Raw genomic sequence first — 25,942 nt, 5'->3', positions numbered from 1 at the left:
TCACTTTATTGTTGTATTTGTGCTGTCCAGTAGGGCAGCCACAAGCGACATGTAGCTATTTAATACTTAAAATGTGACTAGTGTGGGGCTTCACTGGTGGCGCAGTGGTTTGAGAGTCTGCCTGCCAATGCAAGGGACACGGGTTCGAGCCCTGGTCTGGCAAGATCCCACATGCTGCGGAGCAACTAGACCCGTGAGCCACAACTACTGAGCCTGCGCGTCTGGAGCCTGTGCCCCGCAACAAGAGAGGCTGCAACAGTGAGAGACCCGTGCACCGCGATGAAGAGTGGCCCCCACTCGCCGCAACTGGAGAAAGCCCTCGAACAGAAACAAAGACCCAACACAGCCGAAAATAATATAAATAAATAAATAAATAAATAAAATGTGACTAGTGTGGCTAGGGAACTGGATTTTAAATTTCATTTAGTTTGCATTAATTTAGATAGCCACAGGTGCCCAGGGACTAACATATTGGACACACAGCTCTAGAGAAACAGATGTACATATGTAACAAAGCATGTCCTTGACCTGTCAGCACCATCTGTCATAATTCAAACATTCATTCACAGGAGAATGAACAAATTCTGGTTATCTCAAATAATGCACTATTATACAGCAGTGAAAATGAATGAATTATAGCTGGACATACACATACATACACACACACAAAACTGTTTCAATCAGAGAAACAATTTGATTGAAAAACCAAATTCACAGAAGGTGGTGTGTATATAATGAAATCATTTTTTATAAAGTTCAAAACAAGCAAGCTATTATATTGTTTATGGGTACCTATATAGGTAGCAAAAAACAAAAACAAAGAAAACCCCAAAACTACTAAGACTAAAGAAAGGCGGGCTTCCCTGGTGGCGCAGTGATTGAGAATCTGCCTGCTAATGCAGGGGACATGGGTTCGGGCCCTGGTCTGGGAGGATCCCACATGCCGTGGAGCAACTAGGCCCGTGAGCCACAACTACTGAGCCTGCGCACCTGGAGCCTATGCTCTGCAACAAGAGAGGCCACGATAGTGAGAGGCCCACGCACCGCAATGAAGAGTGGCCCCCGCTTGCCACAACTAGAGAAAGCCCTCGCACAGAAACGAAGACCCAACACAGCAAAAGTAAATAAATAAATTAATAAACTCCTACCCCCAACATCTTCTAAAAAAAAAAAAAGAAAGGCAGAAGAATGGTAAACTAGATATAGGAAACTGGCATGAGGATGGCAAGGCACAGAGACAGAATGGGGAGGAGCACAGAGGCAGACTCATATTGTTGATAATGCTCTAGGTCTTAAGTTGGGTGATGGGTTCAGGGGGGCTTGTTTTATTACTATGTTTCATAACATACATCAGGCATCAGACTTTCACCAAGCATCGGAATTATCCATGGAACTTTAAAAATTAGACTTCCAGACCTCATTCCAAACTTACTGAGCCACACAGAATTCGTGAGGCAATCTACAGTATTAACAAACTCCCAGGTGACTCTAATAAACCCAAGGCTGGGTAGATTAGGAACTCCTGCCCCAGGAGATTAATTTATCACCTTGCTACACAAAACAACAATAAAGGATGATCTAGTAAAAGTTGATCTAAGGACTAAGAGAGCTACTTACAACACACATTCTGCTAGAAGCAAGACACTGCCTTGCAGTGAGAGGTAACTGACCACCTAGAGAGCCCTTTCTTGGTATAGCCCAGTACAACTGACCCACATCCAAATCCTCAAAGACACTAGGCCAGCAAGAAAGCTTATATGAAAACTTGAAAGGAATAATTCATGGCTGGGGTAACTGGCCCTTTTCAGGCTACTGATAGTCCTCCCCTTGGCTGCTATATCATGACAACATTTTTACATGTAAGCAACGTTCCTAGCAATGTTCCTGGGAACATCAGCAGACAGAAGGTGTGCCAAACCACAAAACTGCATCAACACACTTTCTTCAAAACATGTGGCTGGTCGCCAATATACCATATTGATTTTCCTAATAGTCTGCACTTAAGCTTAACATCCTTTTGCCTGTGGTAGGGTTGGTCAAATTGAAATGACCAGATTTAATCACTTTGGTGCCATTTCAAGACTTGAAAAGAGAGGAGCAAACAAGGCAGTGCTGCCACCCCACACCAAACAAGCAGAGCCCCAGCCAAGTGTGTAACCCTGTCACAGCTGCCATGTTCTTATAGATCATAGTGCCCTTGCCCCAGCTCTTCTCCCTTCCTGGGATATTCTGCTTCCCCGTCTGCCTGTCAAAGCCCTAGCTGTCTTACCTAATCAATCTCTTCTTTCTAAGGCCTTAACTTCCCCAACATGAGCACATATATCCACCTCCAGGCAGTTATTCCTCCTCCATGATCTCATTACACCCTATATAAATCCTTCCATAGAACTTGCTACCTTGTTTGCCTAGAAACAGATGCTCAAGTACTGAACTCCACCTCTCCTGCTACTTTGTGACCTTGGACAAAGGTTCTCAACCTCTGAGATTCTCAGTCTCTTCATCTGATAACAACTTGTACTTCACAGACTTGTTGAGAGGAATAAAAGAAATCATGCATGGAAAGTACTTAACACAATGCCGGGCACATGGCAGGCATCCAATGAAGAATAGCTATTATGTTGAATTAACAGAGAGACAAGGGTCAAAGGATATAGAAGACACCAAATCTGGTAGGGGAGAGAGAGGTAAGACCACCAAAGGAACTTCACCAAGACCTATGCTTAGGTAACCTTTTGCTCTGGCTACCATTAATCTGGCATTTCAAAGGACACAGTCAGAAGGAGATTAAAGTTGTGTGAATTCGGGCTGACCTCTTATGCTTCACAGCTCCTGCCAACAGCTTTGCCTGGGAGAACTTGGTCTTGGTTTCTGTGGGTTTCACAGCCACTTTCTTCTCCACTTCCTTCTTGTTTTCTTGAGAAATTCCAACCTTGTTGAGATTACTGTGAGTTACAGGTTAAGGGTCAAACTAAGCAAAAAGAAGAGCTACAACAGGACAACGATAAATCAAGAGATGGAAGGCAGATATAACCCGTGAGCACTTCAGCTCTGCCATGGAATGTTCAACCTACTTATTTTAAAAATGCCCTCCCCTCCTTATTCTGCCAGTCAAATCCAGCTGATTTAAAAAGAAATGAAGGGGGGCTTCCCTGGTGGCGCAGTGGTTGAGAGTCCGCCTGCCGATGCAGGGGACACAGGTTCGTGCCCTGGTCTGGGAGGATCCCACATGCCACCGAGCGGCTGGGACCGTGAGCCATGGTCGCTGAGCCTGCGTGTCCAGAGCCTGTGCTCCAACAGGAGGCCACAACAGTGAGACACCCGCGTACCGCAAAAAAAAAAAGAAATGAAGGGACTTCCCTGGTGGTCCAGTGGTTAAGACTCTGCACTCCCAATGCAGGGGGCCCGGGTTTGATCGCTGGTCAGGGAACTAGATCCTGCAAGCCGCAACTAAGACCCAGCACAGCCAAAAAAATAATTATTTTTAAAAATAAATAAAGGTGACTAGGAGGAAAACAGCAAATCAAGCTCAAAATAATACAGAGAAGCAAACTTTTTCCCTTTGATTCTCAATGAAAATCTGAGTATGGCCAGAAAACCTGCTATTACCAAAGACATGGCCAATATCATGCTTGCTGGAGAAAACAAAGACCTTGAAGAATGCAACAGAAAAAATGTAGCTTCCCTGAAAACATAAAAATATGTGCTTTTTCCCCCAAGGGTAAAATCAAATTTTGCAGTGTCCTATGACTACCAGTGGCATTCAACTTTAGACATCATGAAGACTAACTCCTACTCTGCTGGTGCAAGACAACATCAGAATCACCTTAAGGCTCATTAAAAGACAGAGTCCCTCCCCTGTCCCAAACCTACTGAATAAGGACCTCCAGAGGCCCAGGAACCTGTTTTAAACACTCTCAAGATGATTAAATGAGAAACCCCTGTGCATATGCAACACAACACAGGACTGAAAAGTTGTTTTAAAAGCATAAAACAACCAGTTCACTTGTAACATACTTTTTTCATGCTTGATGTCAATCTCTGGCCCTCAAGCTTTGCCAGTTTCTTTTGTTCTCTCCACCAACCCCCTCCCCTCCTTCCCTTTCATGCTCTCCCACAACATATCAATCAACAGATAAGTACTGAAACATGTATTGGAACATCTTACTTAAGATGCAGTAATGCCTTGCTGGAACAATAGTGACATCTAGTGCCCAAAATATCTAAGAAGTATGTATTATCAGCCCAAAAGGGTGGGGGTAGGAGTATATGGTCTAAGCCATTCCTGTATCTTTGAATAATGGAGAAATTGGGTACCAGAAATTAGGAAATTCTAATTCTGATCACTCTTCAGACACTAACTCGATTCTTATGGGCACCAGTTATCTTAAACATTTGTAATATTCAATACAGATTATGCATAATGCTCAGTACTATTCTGAGTTTCATCAATTTAATGTTTTTAAGGTCATCATGGAAACTCATAATATGTTAATACTAAATGTTCATTTTTTTAGAATAAAAATGAAGGAAACAGAAATTTCATCCTTCTAGTACAGAATACCAAAACCAATGAGCATGCTGTGATTTTTTACCTACAACTCCATCACTAAAGGAAAGAAACTCTCAAAGAAAATTCTTAATATTAAATATTGAAAAATAAAACAAAAATGGAAAAAATATAACAAAACCACACATTTATAATACCAAGACAAAGACAAAAACCAACACTTAACTTTCTATTCTTTTGAAGTGAAGAAAAGCCCTCAACCTCTTCTTTTTTGGTGGGCAGGAAGGGAAGTGGTAGTTATATATATATATTTTTTTTTGCGGTACGCGGGCCTCTCACTGTTGTGGCCTCTCCCGTTGAGGAGCACAGGCTCCGGATGCGCAGGCCCAGCGGCCATGGCTCACGGGCCCAGCCGCTCCGCGGCATGTGGGATCTTCCCTGACCGGGGCACGAACCTGCGTCCCCTCCATCGGCAGGTGGACTCTCAACCACTGCGCCACCAGGGAAGCCCTATATTTTTGATCCATATCCAAAGCATAAGCCCTTTTTTCCCCTAAGTCCCTCTCCCCCTAAAATGCTTTAAATACACAAACACATCTCAAAAACCTCATGGAATGCATTAGATGAGCATTTTTTTAAAAATCACATTGTTTTATTTATTTTTTTTTTTTTCGGTACGCGGGCCTCTCACTGTTGTGGCCTCTCCCGTTGCGGAGCACAGGCTCCGGACGCGCAGGCTCAGCGGCCATGGCTCACGGGCCCAGCCGCTCCGCGGCATATGGGATCCTCCCAGACCGGGGCACGAACCCGTATCCCCTGCATCGGCAGGCGGACTCTCAACCACTGCGCCACCAGGGAGGCCCAATCACATTGTTTTAAAACACACATAATACTAATAAATACTGCTCTAACCTGAAAGAAACAAGAGTTGTTGTTTACACTGGCACAAACCATAGCTTATTTGTATTCACAAGTATCACATTACAAAATGATCATTTTATAGCAACCAAGCAAAGCCAAGAACCAGCTCCTGATGTAGAGCTTCAATAAACAAATGTCTAATCCTTCAATTCCTATTTCAACATGACTCTGGCTACATGCATGCTTGGGATTAGCACATCAGTGGGTTGGAAGGCTTGCTTTGCTTCAGTTTTTCTACACAGTCAGAACGTTCCAAGTTTCCAATAAAAACTAATACCCTGGGCTTCCCTGGTGGTTCAGTGGTTAAGAATCCACCTGCCAATGCAGGGGACATAGGTTCGAGCCCTGGTCCAGGAAGATCCCACATGCCGCGAAGCAACTAAGCCCGTGAGCCACAACTACTGAGCCTGCGCACCTAGAGCCCGTGCTCCGCAACAAGAGAAGCCACCGCAATGAGAAGCCCTCACTCTCTGCAACGAGAGAAAGCCCGCGCACAGCAACGAAGACCCAACACAGCCAAAGATAAAAATAAACAAAATAAATGTGTATATATATTTTTAAAAAGCTAATACCCCTGAAGCCTCTTCAATATTGTGCTGTAATGTTACCAGGACAGAAAAGTATCTTTGGCCTCATGGCTGCCCTGTTCATTCTTCCCTTTGAATTGAAAACCGAAAGGCCTCTCACACTCATACCACACCAACGATACTCTCCAAAATGCTGCTTCGGGAGACACTCTGTCTTATTTGCTTGCCTACCAAATTAAGCACATGAAACAAGACATAATTCAAATGAGAGTGTAATATATTTTTCTTTAGAGGAAAAAGCCAGGTGCCTGAAACAATGCAATACATATATCAGCCCATCTCAGATATATCAATGCATAATATCATCCTGGGGTCACCACGGAACAGAGTTCGGGAGGGAAGCTTCAGAAAAATCAAGCTCAATCCTACAGTTGGGATGGAGGTGTGACTTTCCATCAACTCCTATCTTAGTGTTATACCAGAATTCCACGATAAGAACTGGGACTTGAAGCCAGGTCTTTCGCTACCAGTTCAGAGGAGGCTTTGCGGTACCGTGCTGCCGCCTTATCTCGATCACCGTCAGTCACCTTGTCTTAAACCAGATCCCTGGGAATCTGTTCACATTTTTTCCTACATAACTTTTTAATGGAACCTACTGCACACTCTCTACAAAAAATACCAACTAGCACATACACACAGTCATATCATCAATCTTGGAGGTAAAGCCTGCTCAGTCACACTAGTGAGGTTATTCAACATACAAGCATGAAATACTCAAATTAGCTTTCTCACAGAAGGAAAAAGCTAAGGTGGCCCTTTTAACCTCTCCTATGAGTCATTCATTAATATATTCACATATATACTGAGAACTTACTATATGCCAAGCACTGGAGAAATCAGTGGTGATCAAGTCCTTGTTCTTATGGAGCTTACTTTATATTCCAGCAATAATGAAGCACACAAACCAGTAAGCACATAAATTAAGATTTTCAGGTAGTGACAGAGACCATTAAAAAAATGACATTATAGGGCTTCCCTGGTGGTGCAGTGGTTGAGAGTCCGCCTGCCGATGCAGGGGACACGGGTTTGTGCCCCGGTCCGGGAAGATCCCACATGCAGCGGAGCGGCTAGGCCCGTGAGCCATGGCCGCTGAGCCCGCGCGTCAGGAGCCTGTGCGCCACAACAGGGGAGGCCACAACAGTGAGAGGCCCGCGTACTGCAAAAAAAAAAAAAAATTTTTTTAAATAAAAAATAATAAATGACATTATAGTCAGTGATGGGTGTGGGTACAATTTTAGATGGGGTGCTCTATGAGTAACGGAGCTGAGACCCAAGTGTCATGAAATGCCAGCCTTGTAAACTGTGAGGGCAGAGCATTCCAGGCTGAGGAAATAGCAAATGCCTCACAGAGCTCAGTATGAGAGGAACATAAAGAAGGCCAGTAGGCTGGAGTATAATAAACAGGAGGAAGAGTAGTTCAAGATACAACAGGGTGGTGGGTTGGCCAAAATCATGCAGAGCCTTGTAGGACCTGGTAAAGAATGCAGACTTAAGACTAAATGCAACAGGAAGCCACTAATGTTTCAAACAGGAAAGTGATATGATCCCACGTATGTTTTCAAAAGTTCCCCAGACTATTGTCTAGAGAATGGATTGTGGGGGAGGAGAGCAGAAGCAGAGACAATTAGATGGTCACAGTAGTCCAGAGAAGGTCTACGACGACTGCAGTGGCAGCAGAGAAAGCAAGAAATGCAAGATTTGGAGTACATTTTGGAGGTAGTTTTTGGCCCAGGCACCTGGGGGTATAGGAGTACCATTACTGAGATTGGGAAGACCAGAAAAAGAAGAGATTGGGAGTGGGGTGGGGAGGGAGGTGGTGTGATGAAGGTCGGGGTAATGAGGCATGGAATTGAGAATTTTGATTCAGCCAAGTTACATCTAGGATGTCTATTAAGACATTCAAGTGGATGCCAAAAAGGCAATAGTGAACCAAAGCAAAGTTCTCTTGGATGCTTTCTCTACCCACCTATGGGGACAAACCAGGCTGTGTCTGTAGGGAAGGTCTTACAAAGGACACACGAGGGCTTCTAAACATTTCCTTTTAAAATGTAGAAGCCAGTTTCTCCCCTGGATGAGGTTCACTGCATCGCCCACCTGTTTCAGAGTCTAATCCCACAAGGCAAGAATACCCTGGTTCTGACTATCAGGATTTAGGCCTTTAGTTAATCCTAAAGGATCTGGACTTTTGATTGCAACAGATTCCTGCACGCAACATAACTCTACATATCACTACCAGTTATTCAGAGTCCTAGGAACATCAGTGTTGAAAGGGAACTAGAGATCACCAGGCAGAAGACCCTCATCCTACTTATGAAGAAACTAAAATGCATAGATGTTGATGAGAAACTGACACCTTATACATTCCTCACAAAGTACAAAGGATATTCTGTATTCCTTCAGTTCTTTCAGTTCTTCTTCTCTTCGCTGCTTTTCTATTAGTTCCTGCTGCCGAGAAACCTCATCAAGGAAGTTGGTCTCATCTTCGTCTAAGCCTCTTACCATGTTTTCTGAGGAAATAATTAAACAAGGAACACTTAACAGGCTAAAGGAAAAATATAGTCAAATAAGAATTTTCCTTGTCCTATTTTTTAATAAATAGCAGATACTTCAGGGGATTACAAGAAAGAATTTGTAAACACCAAAGCTTTTGGATAACATGACATAAAATCAAGGCATCTCTCCCATTACTAGATATTAGCATAAAATTAAAATGGGTATCTTGAGTTCTAAACAAAAATATTCATTGTGGTCTAGATGGTAGAAAGTTGTCTCTTTTCCACCAAATGAGCATCTAAAGACAATTTTATCTAAAGATAATCAAGACAATTTCATGGCTGGTTAATAAAAGTGTTGCACAGGGCAAAAGCGCACCAAAAAGGCCCTGCAGAGTCCCTTGGACACTGTGTTTTCTGAAGCTTACTGAATTTGAACTGTTCTTCATACTCCTGCTGCTTCCTATCTTTCTGTTCCTGTAGCCTTTCATATAGAGACCGAGGGTCATAAACCTCCTCTGGGCATTCTGAAAGAAAGGGAGGGGGAAAAATACATACTTTAGAATCCTTTCATATTATTTTGGAATCACAAAGGATTTTAAAGATAAAGTCAAGTCTCTGCATGATCTGAGGGCAAAGATAACACAAAAATAGTACAAAGTCCACAGCTTCCCTTTGGACCTCAGAGAGGGGCCAGCAGTTCTCAAAGCCAACTATCAATGTTAATAGGCCCATGGCCTGAGACAGTTAACTGGATGAGGGATCCACCCAACCCCTGCATGGTAGCAGCAGTCTCAGCTGTTCAGATCCTGGATCCACCTGAATAGATGGAATAGACTAGCGGAATCTCCTGGAAGACAGTGTGGCAGAGTGGAAAAGGCAAAGATGTGAGGACCCTGGTTCTGCTCCCAGCTATGGAGGCCTTACACAGGTCCCTTGAGCCTCAGTTTCTCTACTCTAAAGCGAAGACATTAATACCCACTTTGCAGGGTTGTAAGGATTAAAGGTCTACAAGCCTCTATACCTTCTGGATCTTCAGGTTTTCGAACTTTCTCCCATTCTTCTTGCCTCCTTTTGCGCCGTTCATCTAATTCTGCCTCAGACACAAACCTCTTTTTGATAACAAGGTTACCATCATCCCCTCCATCCATAATGGAACAATCAGTCTACAAAAAAAAAAAAAAAAAAAAAAAAAAAAAAACCATTTCAAGTGAGAACTGCAATTAAAATTCTAAAGAGAAACAAGAAGATTGAGCTCTGTCTCCCCCAGCAATAGACTTCCTCAAAATTCCTTTCAACCTTGAACTGAGAAATCCTCAAGCAGTTTAATTTACAGACCATTGATGAAAGCACATGATTACATTTTCCTAATGTATCAAGTAGTTTTTTTTTTTTTTTTTTTTAAAGTAAACTTATTGATTTATTTATTTATTTTTGGCTGTGTTGGGTCTTCGTTTCTGTGCGAGGGCTTTCTCTAGTTGTGGCAAGCGGGGGCCACTCTTCATCGCGGTGCGCGGGCCTCTCACTGTCGCGGCCTCTCCTGTTGCGGAGCACAGGCTCCAGACGCGCAGGCTCAGTATTGTGGCTCACGGGCCCAGTTGCTCCGTGGCATGTGGGATCTTCCCAGACCAGGGCTCGAACCCTTGTCCCCTGCATTGGCAGGCAGATTCTCAACCACTGCACCACCAGGGAAGCCCTATCAAGTAGTTTTATCAACATCTATGTTATCTACAAACTCAGCGAGAGGACCTGGAATAATTCTCATGATATGCCACAGTAAATTTTACATTCCAGATTTTTCTCTGTCCCTCTAATATACACAAATTGGCCTCCTGGGCGCGCTGACATTGTTCCTTCTTGAAATTCCTGTTTCAGGGATATTACACCACCTTGATTCACCTGTTTTTATTTCCAAGTAGATTCTGAAAGAAGAAACTCGGATATTCAAGGAGGCTTGAGTCTAGTCCATTCAGCAGGGAAGTGATATGCCTAGAGGCACACAGACCACGAGTGGAGAAAGTAAGACTAGAAGAACCCAGATCTCCCCACTTCAGGTTCCATGTCCTCTGTACTCTACTAAAATGACTCCTCTTTCATCTCTTCCTGACCTTCCTCTCTGTAAACTCCAAATCTGCCCCAGTTAAGATTCTATCCTCCATCCTTCTTTTTTCTCATTCCCACAATCACCTCAACCACTTTATGCACTTTAGGCCCAGAAAAGTTAGGTCATTTGTCTAAGGTGATAAAGGTGGTGAATGGTGGAGCTGAGAATCAAAGCCAGGCCTGAGAGCAAAAATTCATATTCTTACCCACTTCACCATACCCCTTCCCAGAAACCAGGGATCCTCCTTGAGAAGAAGGACATGTCAATTTCAGCTTTCTTCCTATATCAAATTCCAGTGCTGAGAATGTTCATGAAACATTTTTCTCTAGTAAAGACGAAAATGGAAACTGAGAAAATAAATCCAAACATGCAGAACAAAAGAATAGTCTCCGCCTACATGGCCGCTGAGCCTGCACGTCCGGAGCCTGTGCTCCGCAACGGGAGAGGCCACAACAGTGAGAGGCCCGCGTACCACAAAAAGAAAAAAAAAAAAAAAAAAAGAATAGTCTCCGCCTAAATCCTACTGTTGAAATTTAGTTCAACGAAACAACGAGAAAATTTTTAAATTTACTAGAAAGAAAACCAAATCAATTGACAGAAGCTGTTGCTCCCACCTAAAGCCCACAACCTGGACACTTCTGATTTAGCATTACTTGATGTCTCCAGTCAGAGGCCTACTACAGAGACAGAATTGTTCTGTCTCTGTGACCATGCCAAAAATTCCTCAAGTTCTGCATAATGACCTCTTATGGAACAAGAGCCAACATTTTCTTAAATCTCTCTGGCAGAGAAAACATCAACTATGTAGAACTCTAATGGATGGGAGAGACATATTGGGCCCTCAATGTCCCCTTTCTTAGCTGTAGCTCTCCTTTCTCACCCTAAATTGGCTGTCCTCTCACACTTATTTCCTGGTAACTAATTCAGAGTGCAACGGGTCCTTAGAGCCCACCTCAAACAATTCTCCATCTGGCAGCAGAACCCACCATCCATACCCAGGAGATTTTCATCCAAGCCATACTTTAAAACTGTACTCCCTTCCAGGCAGCTGACTCTCTCTCTGAGCAGATCTGACTGGTAGGATAGTTCTTCCTTAAACTGAACTGAAATCTGTCTCCCTATAAATTCCACACACAGGTTCAATCCCCTGGGACCACACAAAAGGAGCCAAATCCCTTTTTCAACATGACAATGCTGCAGTTGTTTGAAGACAACTCCCATTTTCCTCCTAATTTGTCGCTTTTCTAGGTCAAACATTTCTAGTTCCTTTAATCTTATAAAATAGAGAATAAAAGTGTCTCAAAGCAGTGAACTTAACAAATTGCACATGATTTAAACCTGGGAAATAAATTTTAGGATATGGTAATGCAACTGGTATGCCAACAAATGCATCTCTTCACTCTCATTACACTTAAAAAATGAAAATATTAATACTGAAAGAACTCTTCTAAAAGGCCAAAATAAAAACCTAGAATCTTTCATGCTTCAATCTAAATAAGAATTCAGAGACTCTTAAGATTATTCTTATAATGTAAAATTAAGGAAGTAAAACCATTTATTTAATTTTATAGCCTGTTGAGTTTTTGGAAAAAGAAGAACCTACCTTCATTTAACTTTAACAAAGATCCCTGAAACTCAAGGGGCAGAGCCTTTAGGATACATGTAAACAAGGGTTTGAATTTGAAACAGAAACTCTAGAAAAATAAGAATCTTCCCAACATTTATCAATTACTTTTGGGAAAAGACAAATTTATGGGATTCCAAGACATTCTTACTCTCCTTTTCATCAATCTTTTTCTCAAAAGTGTTAGAATTCGGGACTTCCCTGGTGGCGCAGTGGTTAAGAATCGCCTGCCGAGGCAGGGGACACGGGTCGATCCCTGGTCCGGGAAGATCCCACATGCCATGAAGCAACTAAGTCCGTGTGCCACAACTACTGAGCCCAAATGCCACAACTACCGAAGCCCGCACGCCTAGAGCCCGTGCTCTGCAACAAGAGAAGCCACCGCAATCAGAAACCCGCGCACCTCAACGAAGAGTAGCCCCCATTCACCACAACTAGAGAAAGTCTGCACACAGCAACAAAAACCCAACGCAGCCAATAAATAAATAAATAAAGAGATTTTTTTAAAAAGTGTTAGAATTCAATTTCTACCCAAAGAGTTTAGCCTGTACTATTTCCCCATCTTTCACAAATAAGGACAAAATCAAGGATCACCGTTGGCTAATGAAAATGAAAACAAGGCAGAAACACATCAAAAAAAGGAAATTTAAAGACAATGGATTTAGAATTTGACAGAGAAACTCTACTTCTCTCAAAGGGTTGATTTCCTGAGAAAACACTCACACAGTAAAAACTAATGAACACTTGTAAAAAATCTGTTCTTTATTTTATTTTTTAAATAAATTTATTTTTTAGTTAGTAGTTTGTGGGCTCCAGAGCACAGGCTCAATAGTTGTGGCGCACAGGCTTAGTTAGTTGCTCCGTGGCATGTGGGATCTTTCCAGACCAGGGCTCAAACCCATGTCCCCTGCATTGGCAGGCGGGTTCTTAACCACTACGCCACCAGGGAAGTCCAAAACTCTATTCTTTAAAGCTAATATAATCCTGACATTCCCTCATTCCCAAAATAAAACTAGATGGCCACACCTAATTATAATAAATTTCTGTGAGTTTAAAAGGGCCAAGACTAAACCATAGACTGCTTTATCCATCTCTTTCTTCAATTTGCACATCTTCTGTAGGACCTCATTCCCTGGCACTTCAACTACTGTTGTTCCCTTCTTGCCTTCAATGCCACCAGTGGCCCTCTGGCTAATTAATTTTTATATTAGGAGAGGTTAAAGTACAGAAAATGTTCATGAACAAGTGGTCATACTCTGGAGTATTCTGGATAATATTCAGAATATTTCTTCTCCAGAAATATTCAGGTCTTTTCAGGATTCAAAACTTCACTGTCAATAAATATTGCCAAGAAGTCAGCTTAACTTCAGACACCTTTCACTACAACCTAATCTAATTCAACCAATATATAACAAATACCTTCTGTTGCAGTCTCCTTACAAGAGGTAATGATACAGGTAATGATGAAGACTACAGACTCTGAGATCAAGAGACCTCGGTTCTGCCACTTATAAGTTGTATGATCCTGGACAAGTCACTTAACTCCTCTGAGCCTTAGTTTCCCAATCCACAGACTGCACTCACCAACGGGGATTAAAATAGTACTGCACAACATAAAGCTTTTGTGAGGATAACAAGAGAATTCATGTAAAGCACTTAGCACAGTGTTTGGCACCTGCTTAAAAACGCTTTGAAAGGTTTGCCATTACTTCAAAGTGCTATGCTAAGCTCTGGTTATGGGAGTGAGAGAAATACTGTCTGCACTCAAGGAGTGCAGGAGAAATAAATCAGTGATATAAACAACCATGATATGTGAAGTGGGAAAGGGACCACAACAGAGATTAGGAAAAACGTACATGTATACATATTTGGTAATTCTATATTTCCCCTTTACTGTGGTTCTCTCTTTTACTGTTTTATTATTAATTCAATTTAAATAAACTCAACATTGTGCTGAATGCTGAACTGTGTCCAGCACTGTGCCAAATTCTATGGGGTGATAAAGAAAATAAACTTTAAGAGTTAGTACTCTTGCACTAGTTAATACCAGATTAATAGTGTATGTAATGAATTACCACAGTGAACAGTACAGGTATGAGGCAGTAATGAAGGGCACAAACATGGATCAATCAAGTTTCCCAGGCTGAAAACCTGGGTATGTATCTAGACTCCTTTTTCCTTTTTCCCTTACATGCCACCAGTCTCCAAGTTCTGTTATTTCTACCTCATAATGATCTCTTTCTAATTCATCCTCTCCTTTAAGAGTCCTTTCCTTTCTAATCTTTTATTTTCAGGGCCTCATCTTGCATAAACTACTGCAGGAGCATTCCATTAGTCTCCCTGTTTCTCCTCTGGCCCCCATTCCAGCTATTTATTACTCTACTATAGCACTTACCCATTGTGTTTTATCATTTATGACTATTCCAACAGCCCTTTTTATTCACAGTGCTTATCAGCACAGTGTCTGCCATATGTTAAATATAAAGACATACTTACTGAATAAACCAACCATGGAGAGGATTTGAAGAATTTGAGCAGGGAGGAATGCTCTCACATGAATATTCTTAGATACTGTCCAATGTAAATTATAGAAAATGGTAGTCATTAAACAAATATTCACCAAAGCGTCTTTGTCCCATAGGGAATTCTATTTAAACACTATACAACTTGTGCAATAGGAAACACAAGACCAAAGATTACATCACGTTACTATATTAGATAACTGACGTCTTCTTCAAGAATAACTCTTGTGGGACTTCCCTGGTGGTGCAGTGGTTAAGAATCCACCTGCCGAAACAGGGGACACGGGTTCGAGCCCTGGTCTGGGAAGATCCCACATGCCACGGAGCAACTAAGCCCAGACACCACAACTACCGAGCCTGCACTCTAGAGCCCACGAGCCACAACTACTGAGCCCGTGTGCCACAACTACTGAAGCCCATGCGCCTAGAGCCCGTGCTCCTCAACAAGAGGGGCCACCACAATGAGAAGCCCGTGCACCGCAAGGAAGAGTAGTCCCTGCTCGCTGCAACTACAGAAAGCCCGTGCGCAGCGATGAAGACCCAACGCAGCCAAAAATAAATAAATAATTTATTTTTTAAAAAAAACTCTTGCTACTTTCCTTTAATTTCAACTGACTAAAAAAAATGCTCTCACACTAAGCAATAAATATTTCCCACACAAAGCATTTTTCTCTGAAGAGTCCAGCATTCACTGACTGTTTATTCTGCATTAGAAAGGTGATGAGTACCCACAACTTACCTTCTTCTGGAAGTAGACAGAGAAACCAGAAATTAAAGTGTCTATTTCAAATTCCTACAGCCTATCTAAATTTTCACAAGTCTCTTATTTTCCTCTTTTGTTTGCTAGAATAAATTAAAACAAAACACAAACAAACAAAAGCCCAGGGGTCTGGGGATCTAATTATATAAATTCATTTAGGGATGAAGAGGATTTACATTGAGAATACTTATTTTGTCCTTACTGTGTTTAATTTTAGAAAGAATAAATGCTGCCAACTTTCCTTTACTCACATAGCTTTTCTGCATGGTGACTCAAGTTTAATTATCAAATTAAACATTACATTATTTTTAAAAGGATTATTTAAGTTCTTCAAATAGGGAATTCATGGAAAACCAAAACCATGCCAAAATCACTTTGACCCAACTTAAAAGTTTCAAACTGATGCAAAGAGTTTTCAAATTTGCTTGACAGCCAAAGAAACAAAGTTCTTATATTTCAAGCTGAAGTAAATGTTAAACACTGCACTACTGTATTTGTACTGGAGACTGTAGTATTTAATTTCCAGGTTGGTGGGACAGAATGGACTCATACATACCATGCTATACAAGTTTTAAAAAACAAAACTTACACTGCTACTCCCAAAATAATTGCCACTGCTGACCTGAAAATTATTCCATTTAGCTCGTGCCATGATACAAATTAATGAGATCTGGTTTCCTATGGAACTGAATTTTGTGATGGCAGACTACCTAAGTGTTTACACACTAGCCACCATACCCTCCTAATTTCTAACATTAGATACACTGTACGTGTAAAAATACACCAGGGAGGATCAGATCTCTGTGTTACAGTGTTCTAAGGCTTCCCTTTGGGGAGCAAAAACAATAGGCCAATCTACTTTCTTTCTGTCAGTAAATATACTTAAGTACTGCTCTTCCAACATTTTTATCCTGATGTTCAAGTCACATGGGATTTCAAAACGCAGGACAGCAACTAAGAGGAATTTGCCATCTGGCAAACTCAAAAATATTCCAAATAAAGACTGCTTTCTGGCCAGAAGACACTTCTACCAAGCTACAGCAGTTCAGATCAAGCCAACTTTCCCTGTATTATAAAACTTCAGGGACTCTCCTGGTGGTGCAGTGGTTAAGAATCCGCCTGCCAAGGCAGGGGACACGGGTTCTATCCCTGATCTGGGAAGATCCCACATGCCACGGAGCAACTAAGCCCATGCGCCACAACTACTGAAGCCCACGTGCCTAGAGCCCGTGCTCTGCAACCAGAGAAGCCACAGCAATGAGAAGCCCGCGCACCGCAACCAAGAGTAGCCCCCACTCACAGCAACTAGAGAAAGCCCACAGGCAGCAATGAAGACCCAACGCAGCCAAAAATAAATAAATAAATAAATAAAACTTCAGAGAATGACAACTACTAACAGAGAACACTTTGTCAGCACTTATTACTAGACAAAGTAATCCTTAGTCACTCTTCTAACCCTGAGGCTTATTTAACCTACTCCACTAGCAAAGGAGACTAAAGAATCTCAAAATGAGGGTACACCATAAGCAATGTAATTCATATTTAGAATGTTTACTATAAAGAGCAATTTGACGTAAACTTCTGGTTGTCTAGGCATCTAAAAAACACATAAAGTTAAAAGTAAAAAAAAAACCTGAATATACATTTATCTTTCCATAGCACAAGAACAAAATCTCATCATATGTGCATTTACCCTGAATTCATCTATATCCACTGGAAGAAAAAAAGAGAGAACTTAAATATTGGTTCCCTTAGCTGATTCTCAGCTCCCCAATTCATGTGTGCCTCTCAGAGTATAAACACTTCCCTCACTATGTGTGATTCTAATATTAGTTATATATTTTTACACACTGTGATTCCTAAATGCAAACCAACTACTTCATCTGGGACTCAAAGGAAGAAAAACAGCATCTGTTTCAAAGTTGGAGGAAAATCTGGCCATGCTGGAATTTTGCTGCACTGGTATACCTACATCCAACATGGTGCCTCCCTAAAAGTTTTTCGAGGATAGCTATGATTACACACTATTTTACGATCTGGGCTAACTCTGGAACCTAACCCACACTAAATCATACTCCTTCCCACCCCCACCCTCCAGGCTTTATGTATCTCCTCTCTTAAGGCCAAATTTAAAAAAGAAAAAAAAAAGATTTTACATTACACCAATCATACAAGGCCCACTAACTCATTCAGCTGTATTTCTGAAGTAAATCTTTACAGGGAACCTATTATGTGCAAGGCACAGTGCTAGGTAGTAAACTGGCACTACTTTTTAGCAAGTGAGGAACTTGCATTCAATAAAAGAGATAAGGTTGGTACATGAGCAATTTAAGGAAATGTAGAATGAGGTTAAATGCTCTAAGAGAATAGAAGTTAGATAAGGAAGACTAGAAAAAAAGCACAGGGGAAGCTTAATTTTGCAGCTATGACACTGCACAGTGAAAAGTGGTGGAAGTTTTAGATATATTAAGAAAAATAATCTTTAACTCAAGTTTGCCTGAAATGACATATTTCACACTCTAAAATCAAAATCAAAGGGGGCCTTCATTTCCAGAAATAGTGGGCTAGGTAATTGAGACCAAACCCCTACCTCTATGATTAGTAAAACTGGAAGAATTTTTTAAAATAATTTTTAAACAAATAGAAAAGCTAACAAGATGGTAAAGAATTTGGCCAAAAACCCAAGACAAGGTGAAAACCAGATTAAGTCCAATATTCAAACTGGTTTTCATCCCAAGGATTTCTCTGATCTTGAAAGCTGCTGTTTTGGTGCCCTTGTGAAGCAAAACTCAAAAGCAGGGAGCCCAACCAGGGTGTGCGGAGTTTGATAACCACCTCTTTCTCCATCTTAATCTGGTACGCCAAAGAGCTACACCATGAAGGTAAAGGTGAACTGGTAAGAAAAAAAGCAGGAATAATGGGTAACAGAAACAGACCCAAAGGAAATTCACATTCCCAAAGGAATTAACACATATAGATTACAAAACAACTATGCTTACCATGTTTAAAGAAATAAAAACCAAGCCTCAAAATTAATAGCAGAGAATAAGAAACTGTAAGACAGTGGCATGGCACATTTGAAAAGAAAAAAAAATAGAACTTCAGTAACTAAAACATGCAATAACTGAATTTAAGATTGCAACAGATGAGTTTAGTAACAGGTTAGAAATAACCTATGAGAGAATTAATAAAGAATAAATTATCCAGAATATAGTATAGAAAAATAAAAAGAGTAAGAGGCATAAAGAAGAGAGTGAAAAGGTCTATGTTAAGTCAATAAAGAAGGAAGATAAACAACAGGGCAGAAGCAATACATGAATATAAAATGGCTGAGAATTTTACAGAACAATGAAAGACACCAATCCACAAATTAATAAGTGTAATAAACACCAAACTGAACAGAAACAAATCCATAGTTGCATACATCATAATGAAAATGCAGAAAACCAAACACAAGGACAAAATAATCTGTAAAACGCATCCTATAGTAAAAAGTGACAGAGATCATATTTGAGAATTAAGACAAAGTATGTACAAAAGGTGATCAACAGTGAGCACACTGAAATTGTTTAATTTAGCTGCCACCAAGACATAATTGCACACAACTGAGTCTACGGCTGAACCATGCACTTAAATTACTTCATTTATCAGATACGTGGTTTTCAATTTCTGAAAATTGAAGCTTGATTCAATCAATTGAAGCTGCTTCAATCAAGCAGCAGCTTGATTCTAACCAAAACAGCAAGATTCTTAGAAGCTAAAGGTAAACACTGTTAACCAGGTAAATGGTATTGACATAATTCTTCCTTTCTTACAACCACGAAGAATTTCTCACCTGAGGCACCAAGACCTCAGGTGAGAAAGATAATTGGGCAGCCTCAGCTTTCAGACCCTTACAAATTGTTAACCTCGAGCTCTATTTGAAAGACTGTACAAGCTGCCTTTACCTCAGCTCAATTGCTTGTTATCAAAAAGGGGCCTACACACTAATTCCTCTCAAGGGTTTCAAAAGCAGTGCCTTCCAAACCATTTAACGGGGTCCTTGTTAACACAGCAATAAGGCAAACAGCTGAATGAATTATCAACAAATCTTACCCAACAGCTGGTACACAAGAGGTCATTGGGAATTCTGACCACCAGACCCGCACTTGGCTTCCTGGGTCCCACCCAACACCCCAGTCCGACTATCTGGGGTGAGGTCCGAAAATATGCATTTTAAAAGGGCCGCAGAAGCTCTTGTTTTCTACTAGTTTAAGAACCAGTGCTCTGAACGAATAGGCTTTCCCGCCATGCGCACTGACATTCACCTGGGCCAGCAACTCTCAAACAAGACGCTTCAACCCGCGCGGTCTTAGTTTCCTAAGTTTTCTGCAAAACGAGCACACCGGTTTGTTTTCTATTGGAAGAAAATGCGCTGAGCACATCTACTGGTACATGGTACATAATAAATGTTTCTTCTCCTGCACTAATTCTGTGACTCAATCATTTCCCACCAGGCACCCCCCACATCTCCTGAGTAGCCTGGAGCCGTTCCAAGACCTCTGGGATAGAGCCCGCTCCTCACCTGGAGCCTGGGTGGCCCCACCTGACAGAAAAGGTAGAGGGGAGCCGACTAGAGGCCCAAAGTCCCAGTACCGCTTGAAAGGGTCGGCATCCTCCTCCACAGGACCTGAAGGCATTCCCGCGGGCTCCCTCGGCTTCCCTCAGGCTGGGCCCCGCAAGCCCCTGTCCCCGGTGACTCAGAAAACTGGGCGAGAGAGCGGACTGAGGGCAGACCTGGCCCCAAACCTCCCACCAAACGCAGCCCCTCACCTCCGGAGCGAGGAAGCAGGAGCCCAGGTCTCGCTGCCTGGCCAGGGCCCAGGCCGCACTCACTTACCAGCGTGTGGGAGGCGAGACCCCCTCACCTAGGCGGCGCCCACCCCAAACCGCCACCGCAAGGGCCGTTCGCTCTTCAGTAAAAAGAAACAGAAAGAAAGTAAAAACAGAAAAAAAGCAAGAAAATAGCCTTTGCTTTTATATTTCTTTCGACCCTCCCGAGTTTCCTTTACCTCACCGCCACAACACAGCTCCGCCCCCCTTCCGGCAGCGTAACCCAATCCGCACCTCTCTTCCTCCCCAGGAGACAGATGGAAATCCGGTCCCTGGAAAGCTAGCGGGAGAGACTTGATTGGGCCATTCACACTTCAGCAAGGGGATTGGCCAGCTCCCTCCAGGGGGGCGGGCCGAGCGGCGAAGTCACGTGACGTGGTCTCTGAAAGATGATTGGCTTACAGGAAGAGGGATTGCCCCCGAGGAAGGGGCGTTTCCTAGGGGACTGAGGGAGGGCCTGGGCGGTACGAAGCGGGGGTGGGCCCAGCACGTAATGGCAGCGCCGTGGCCTCGCGTCCATCTTTACCGCTCTCTCGGAACTGTCACAAAGGAGTTGCGCCGCCGCCGCCGCCGCCTCCTCCCTCGGGTGGGCCCGGGAGCTGGAGAAAGTCAGTGCCGCAGCCCAGTCACGCTGCTCCGGGAAGCCCCTGGGGACGCGGAGCGGGGGGAATCCCAGGGCTGGGGACGTCAGTGAGGGAGGGGAACAGCCGCCCGAGTCTGCGGCGGAGAGACCGGACTGGGGCCGGAGGAGGTTCCGAGAAGGGGCCTGGGAGGGGGTGGCGTTGGGCAGAGCCCAGGAAACAGGCCGGAGGTCCTCCAGCGAGGCCCGTGCTGAACGCGCCCGGAGAGGTTTCTGGAAGAGGGTGTTCCCCCTTTAGGGGGTTCTTGACCGAGGAGGTTGTTGGGGGTCGCCCTTCTGAGGAGGCCGCGGCTAAAGGGGCCCAGGTGAGAAGCAGGTAGCTCCTGGGAGGCTGCTGATATTTAGGAGTGCTCCTCAGGGGTGCCCAGGGTGGAGGAGGTAGGTGGGAGGACGCTTGGGGAGGGTTTCCTTTTGTGGAGTTTGAGGTTTAGGTGGCACGAGTGGGAGGTAGACCATAGCCGGGGAAGCTTAGACGTGCCTTAGGGTCAAGAGACGCCTCAGAGAGAGAGGCTAGGAGTTGGGAGCCAGAGCTAGCGGGTTCTACCTCGGAGGCCCCATGTGACAAATGGGTAAGGGCCTGGAGAGAGGGGATTTGCTGCGCGGTTCCGGGAAGAAAAGACCCCCATCCATAGGAAAGCCTGGGTGGGGAATAGTGAGAGGGCAGCGGGAATGGCAAGCGTTTTCCTCTCAAACACAGGATTCAGCCGCTTCTGGGCATAGTGGAGGTGGAGTGGGGGAAGTCCGTCCCACCAACACGCCCTGCGTGACTCTAGATCAGGCTTTTGTTCTACCTGCTACCTCAGTTTCCCTGTCTTTGAGGGCGGAGGTAGAGGCAGAAATGGTCCACTGAGACTCTGGCGTTCTATCCTGTATAGGTGTCTGAATGAGGTTGCTCCCCCTGGAGTGTTGTACTTAGAACTTCTGAAGGTTAGAAGTGTCTATTTAACTGACTGAATAGAGTCCCTTAGTTGTCCAGGCCCCTTACCTACCATCTCCTCCTCCTTAACCTCCTTGGGTCTCTTCTGTAAAATAACACAGTGTGTGAAAGTACTTTACAGACTACAAGCTGTGTGAAAGTAAAGTATTGTGATTCTACCATCACAGGGGTTGCTGTTGAGAAATGAAAGTGAAGGCACTTTCTAAACTGTAAAGCAGTATGTAGATGTAAGGGATTAGCATTAATACACTTGTTGATCACCTATGGAGTGCTGGGAGCCATATTGTACGGAAAGCTTCAAGGTTTACAGCTTTGTAGGTCATATAATCTTAAACCCATGATTTCAACCCCTGCTTAGATGCGGGTAGAGGGATTTCCAGTTTTGCTCCCAGAGTTTTAATTTACTTTGAACTGGTACTGGCAGAAGGTAGCCCTATGATATAATCTTTTCCTTCGGGAATTTTTTTTTTCTGACAGCTGAAATTTTCTTGTAGGTAATTTGATCTCAATATTGTAAACTACCTCCCCTTTTCCCATATATATGTATTTGTGACCTTTGGATGTCTACAGGTAGTGAATATCATGTTTCCTCCCTCAGTTGTGATTTTATAAATGAGACCTCCTCTTTTTTCCATGAATACTATGCCTTCCTGTAGTAGCCCCAAACTATAGATTATGAGGCGCATTAGCAATTGCTTTTATATTTCTCTTCCACAGTGGTTTTTTCTACTTTTCACCATATATAGTTTGCATTTCCTGGGGTGACATCTTGCCTTGTAGCTCCCTCTGTGAGGTTATACATACCGTGCCCGTGTCTGACATTTTCCTAATTTTTGGTTAGTTGCATTTGTTAGAGCTGGTTTAACAAATATTTAGTAATTTGTGATTTTTGAAGTTTTTTTTTTTAAACAAAAAGCCGACTTGAACTTCCTGTTTTTCTAATCTTATGTTCCATGAGTCTTTTTTGAAAAAATCACTGTGGTGATTTTGTGAGCTTTCTGGTTCCCAGGGTACATGTCGTCCAGACCTACTGCTTAAGGTCTGTGTCCTGCTTTTGCTGTTTTCATTATTTCTGTACTCCATGATTATTTTTACGTTATTGACTATAGGAAGTGTTCCAGCATACTCTATGTGGACTTTTTCTGCTTTGTCAGCAAAATAACTTTCCAGTTAGTAAATTGGCCAAGAATCAAGAGAAAATAAAAACTTAGCATTTTATGTAGTAGTATGTTATTCTGTAGTGAATAGGGGAAAACAACAACTTTGAGGTATGTTTTGGCAAGAGTATAATCAAAAAGAAAATCATTGTGTGTTCCTAAAGTGAATTTATTACAGTCTGTTTCAACTCATGAGCTTAATTCAGTCTATCAAGAATTGCCTATGCTTTTCCTAATAATGAAGTAATTTGTTATAATGAAATGAGAAGTCATTTTGCATTCTTTAAAATACAACTCTCTTGGACAATCTAGTACCCATATAGTTTGAAAAATTATTAGGAATTCTTGAGATGGTAATCACTATCACGCTACTTTTTTTTTAATTAATTAATTTTGGGGGGCTGTGTTGGGTCTTCGTTGCGCACAGTCTTTTCTCTCTTAATTGCGGCAAGCGGGGGCTACTCTTCGTTGCAGGGTGTGGGCTTCTCATTGAGGTGGCTTCTCTTGCTGTGGAGCACAGGCTCTAGGCACGCGGGCTTCAGTAGTTGTGGCACGCGGGCTCTAGAGCACAGGCTCAGTAGTTGTGGCACGCAGGCTTAGTTGCTCCACAGCATGTGGGATCTTCCCAGACCAGGGATCGAACCTGTGTCCCCTGCATCCGCAGGCAGATTCTTAACCACTGCACCACCAGGGAAGTCTTACTATTATGCTACTTTAAATTGGAAATTTTCTGTTTTGTGGTAGGATTCTTGTAAAGTAAGATGTGACCGTCACAGGGTTGCAAAAGTAAGTGAAAAGTCATTAGACATCACAGACAGGAACCACAGTAGAACAACAGTAATCTATTTCAAAAGAGTTATGGCCGGGGAAGGATGGGTAGTAAAGTATCTATTTAGCTTCTCTTCAAATATTTGGGCATTTTTCAAGGCATTTACCATTGAATTTGGAATGTTTTTTCCTGGTATGCAAGTTAGAAAATTGAAGAACAGAACAGTTATGAAGTAGTAAATGTCATAACTTGGGCCACCAGCTTAGGAGGAGACTTTCACAACTTTTAGAAATGCAAAAAAGTGAATATGTTCCCTTTGGCTTATCTGTTCAATAAGTTGGCTTTTGATATAGTTTTCTTGCCAACCTTTATGATTAGAAAAAAAGTACATATTTGTTATATTTTACTCTCAGTGTCCATTCCAGAAGGGAATGCTTGCTGGTTCAGTATATAAAAGCATGTTTAACTGTAGATAACTATGATATATACAAGGCTAAATGAGATAAAGTTATCTAATAAATAGTGATAAGCTCTTAGAGAATATTCCCCTTTCTCCCTCTCTAAGCTTTTGAAAACTAAGAATGCATTTGAGACAGCAAAGGATTGATGCACTCCTTAAGTTTGTTAAGGAATGAACCCTGTATGTAGCTTTCTTATTGCTTGAAATTATAGTTTCCAAGCATCATTTCATGTATATATATATATATATATACATCAAGTAGAAGGTTTTGAAATACCTTACTTGGCAGGTTTATTATTACCTCAGTTTAATGTTTCAGTGTTAGTTTTTTTTTCTTACCCCTTCTACCTCCTGAAGAATTAAGTTTCCTCTTCTGAGCTCCTTTAATGCAATGATTCTCAAAGTATGGCTCCTACCTGGCCCCTCTCCTTTTTTTCAGTTCTTATTGCTTCATAGTTGTTCATACCTACCTATGCCTAAAGGCTACTTATTAATAACCTGCCAAGTAAATTATTAAGGATTACTAAAACATAATATTCATAAACCAAAACTAGCACAACATTAGAGTTTATTGTTATCTCTAATACCTTTTTCTCCCAGGAAGTACTGTCATGGGAAACTTGGCACCAAAGCAAAGCTTCTTACATGTCATATGCAGAATGGGGATTCCTACAATATTCAGGAAGGGATGATGCTTATTTGGGATGCATCATCAGTATTGTGTCAAATTGATCTCGGTTTTTCATCGTGTTTCCTCTTTATTTTTCATTAAAGTTACTGTTAGCTTCATCTTTATCAATTTAATTTATGGACTTTCAGTTAACCTTTCACTGTGTGGTCAGGGATATTTGTACCAACAATATTTTGGCTTATTTAAGACATGAATATGTTGCAGTGCAAATATAAATCCTTCATTCCTCTTTTGCTAATGCTGATTTATACAGTCACCTAAAAACTTTCTCCTATGGAGATACTTGAATGTTACTAAGTTCCTTTTCCACTGGAAGAATGGTGGAGCGAGAGGCCTCCTCCTAGTGAACCTGACACTATATGCATGGGCTTCTGTGGCAGGTGCTATATTATGGGTTGGGCGCTCTGTGCTGTCTGTCCTTCATCCGTTTAAGAAGAGCATGAGGGACCTTTTTTCATCTTTGCTCTGTGCCTGGCATATAAGCATTAGATTCATATTTATTGAGTGATGTTGTCTCAGCTTCTCAAAGAGATAAATTTTTTTTACAGATTTTTAAAAACATTTTTATTGGAGTATAATTGCTTTACAATGGTGTGTTAGTTTCTGCTTTATAACAGAGTGAATCAGTTATACATACACATATATCCCCTTTACAGATTTTAGAATAAACTCACTTAAAATGCTTATTGAATACCTGTTAGGTTCTGGTAGGTATACAGTCGAGAGAGCAATTGAGTGTTTTCAGACACCACTTTAAGTGGATCTCATTAAGGAAAGTGTTGCTATTCATACTGTTTACACATTTTGTTTGCTTTTCTTAATAGCAAAGAGTTTCCTATAACAGAAAAATCCTTTTCCTTCAGATTTGTTAATCATGTATGTGTTTGAATGACACATCT

At 42.1% G+C, this 25,942-nt stretch overlaps 2 protein-coding genes across 7 annotated transcripts in view; one reads left to right on the top strand and one right to left on the bottom strand.

Moving 5' to 3' along the window:
* The window catches only part of PSME3IP1 (proteasome activator subunit 3 interacting protein 1), a 45,608-nt gene extending 24,994 nt beyond the window's left edge, over positions 1-20,614 (bottom strand). The window contains exons 1-5 of one of the 5 annotated variants that reach the window (XM_082607714.1): positions 20,397-20,614; positions 9,532-9,673; positions 8,936-9,034; positions 8,401-8,522; positions 2,811-2,944 (exon numbers count right to left, since the gene is read on the bottom strand). In XM_082607714.1, the coding sequence (XP_082463840.1) occupies positions 2,811-2,944; positions 8,401-8,522; positions 8,936-9,034; positions 9,532-9,658 (482 nt within the window). In that variant the 5' untranslated portion in view covers positions 9,659-9,673; positions 20,397-20,614. Of the gene's footprint in view, positions 1-2,810; positions 2,945-8,400; positions 8,523-8,935; positions 9,035-9,531; positions 9,674-10,406; positions 10,428-20,329; positions 20,349-20,396 lie in introns of those variants that run through there. The other 4 variants (XM_082607710.1, XM_082607712.1, XM_082607711.1 and 1 more) reach the window with 4 other exon arrangements.
* Positions 20,615-20,862: 248 nt separating this feature from the next.
* Positions 20,863-25,942, top strand: part of RSPRY1 (ring finger and SPRY domain containing 1) — a 46,620-nt gene continuing 41,540 nt past the window's right edge. The window contains exon 1 of one of the 2 annotated variants that reach the window (XM_082606782.1): positions 20,863-20,997. The gene's annotated coding sequence lies outside the window, so the exon portion shown is untranslated. Of the gene's footprint in view, positions 20,998-21,074; positions 21,335-25,942 lie in introns of those variants that run through there. The other variant, XM_082606783.1, reaches the window with a different exon arrangement.

Source organism: Mesoplodon mirus (genome assembly GCF_964341445.2).
Source record: "Mesoplodon mirus genome assembly, chromosome: 19".
Lineage (NCBI taxonomy): Eukaryota > Metazoa > Chordata > Mammalia > Artiodactyla > Ziphiidae > Mesoplodon > Mesoplodon mirus.
Note: the sequence above shows the minus strand (reverse complement) of the source record. Positions and strands in the feature narration are given on the sequence as shown.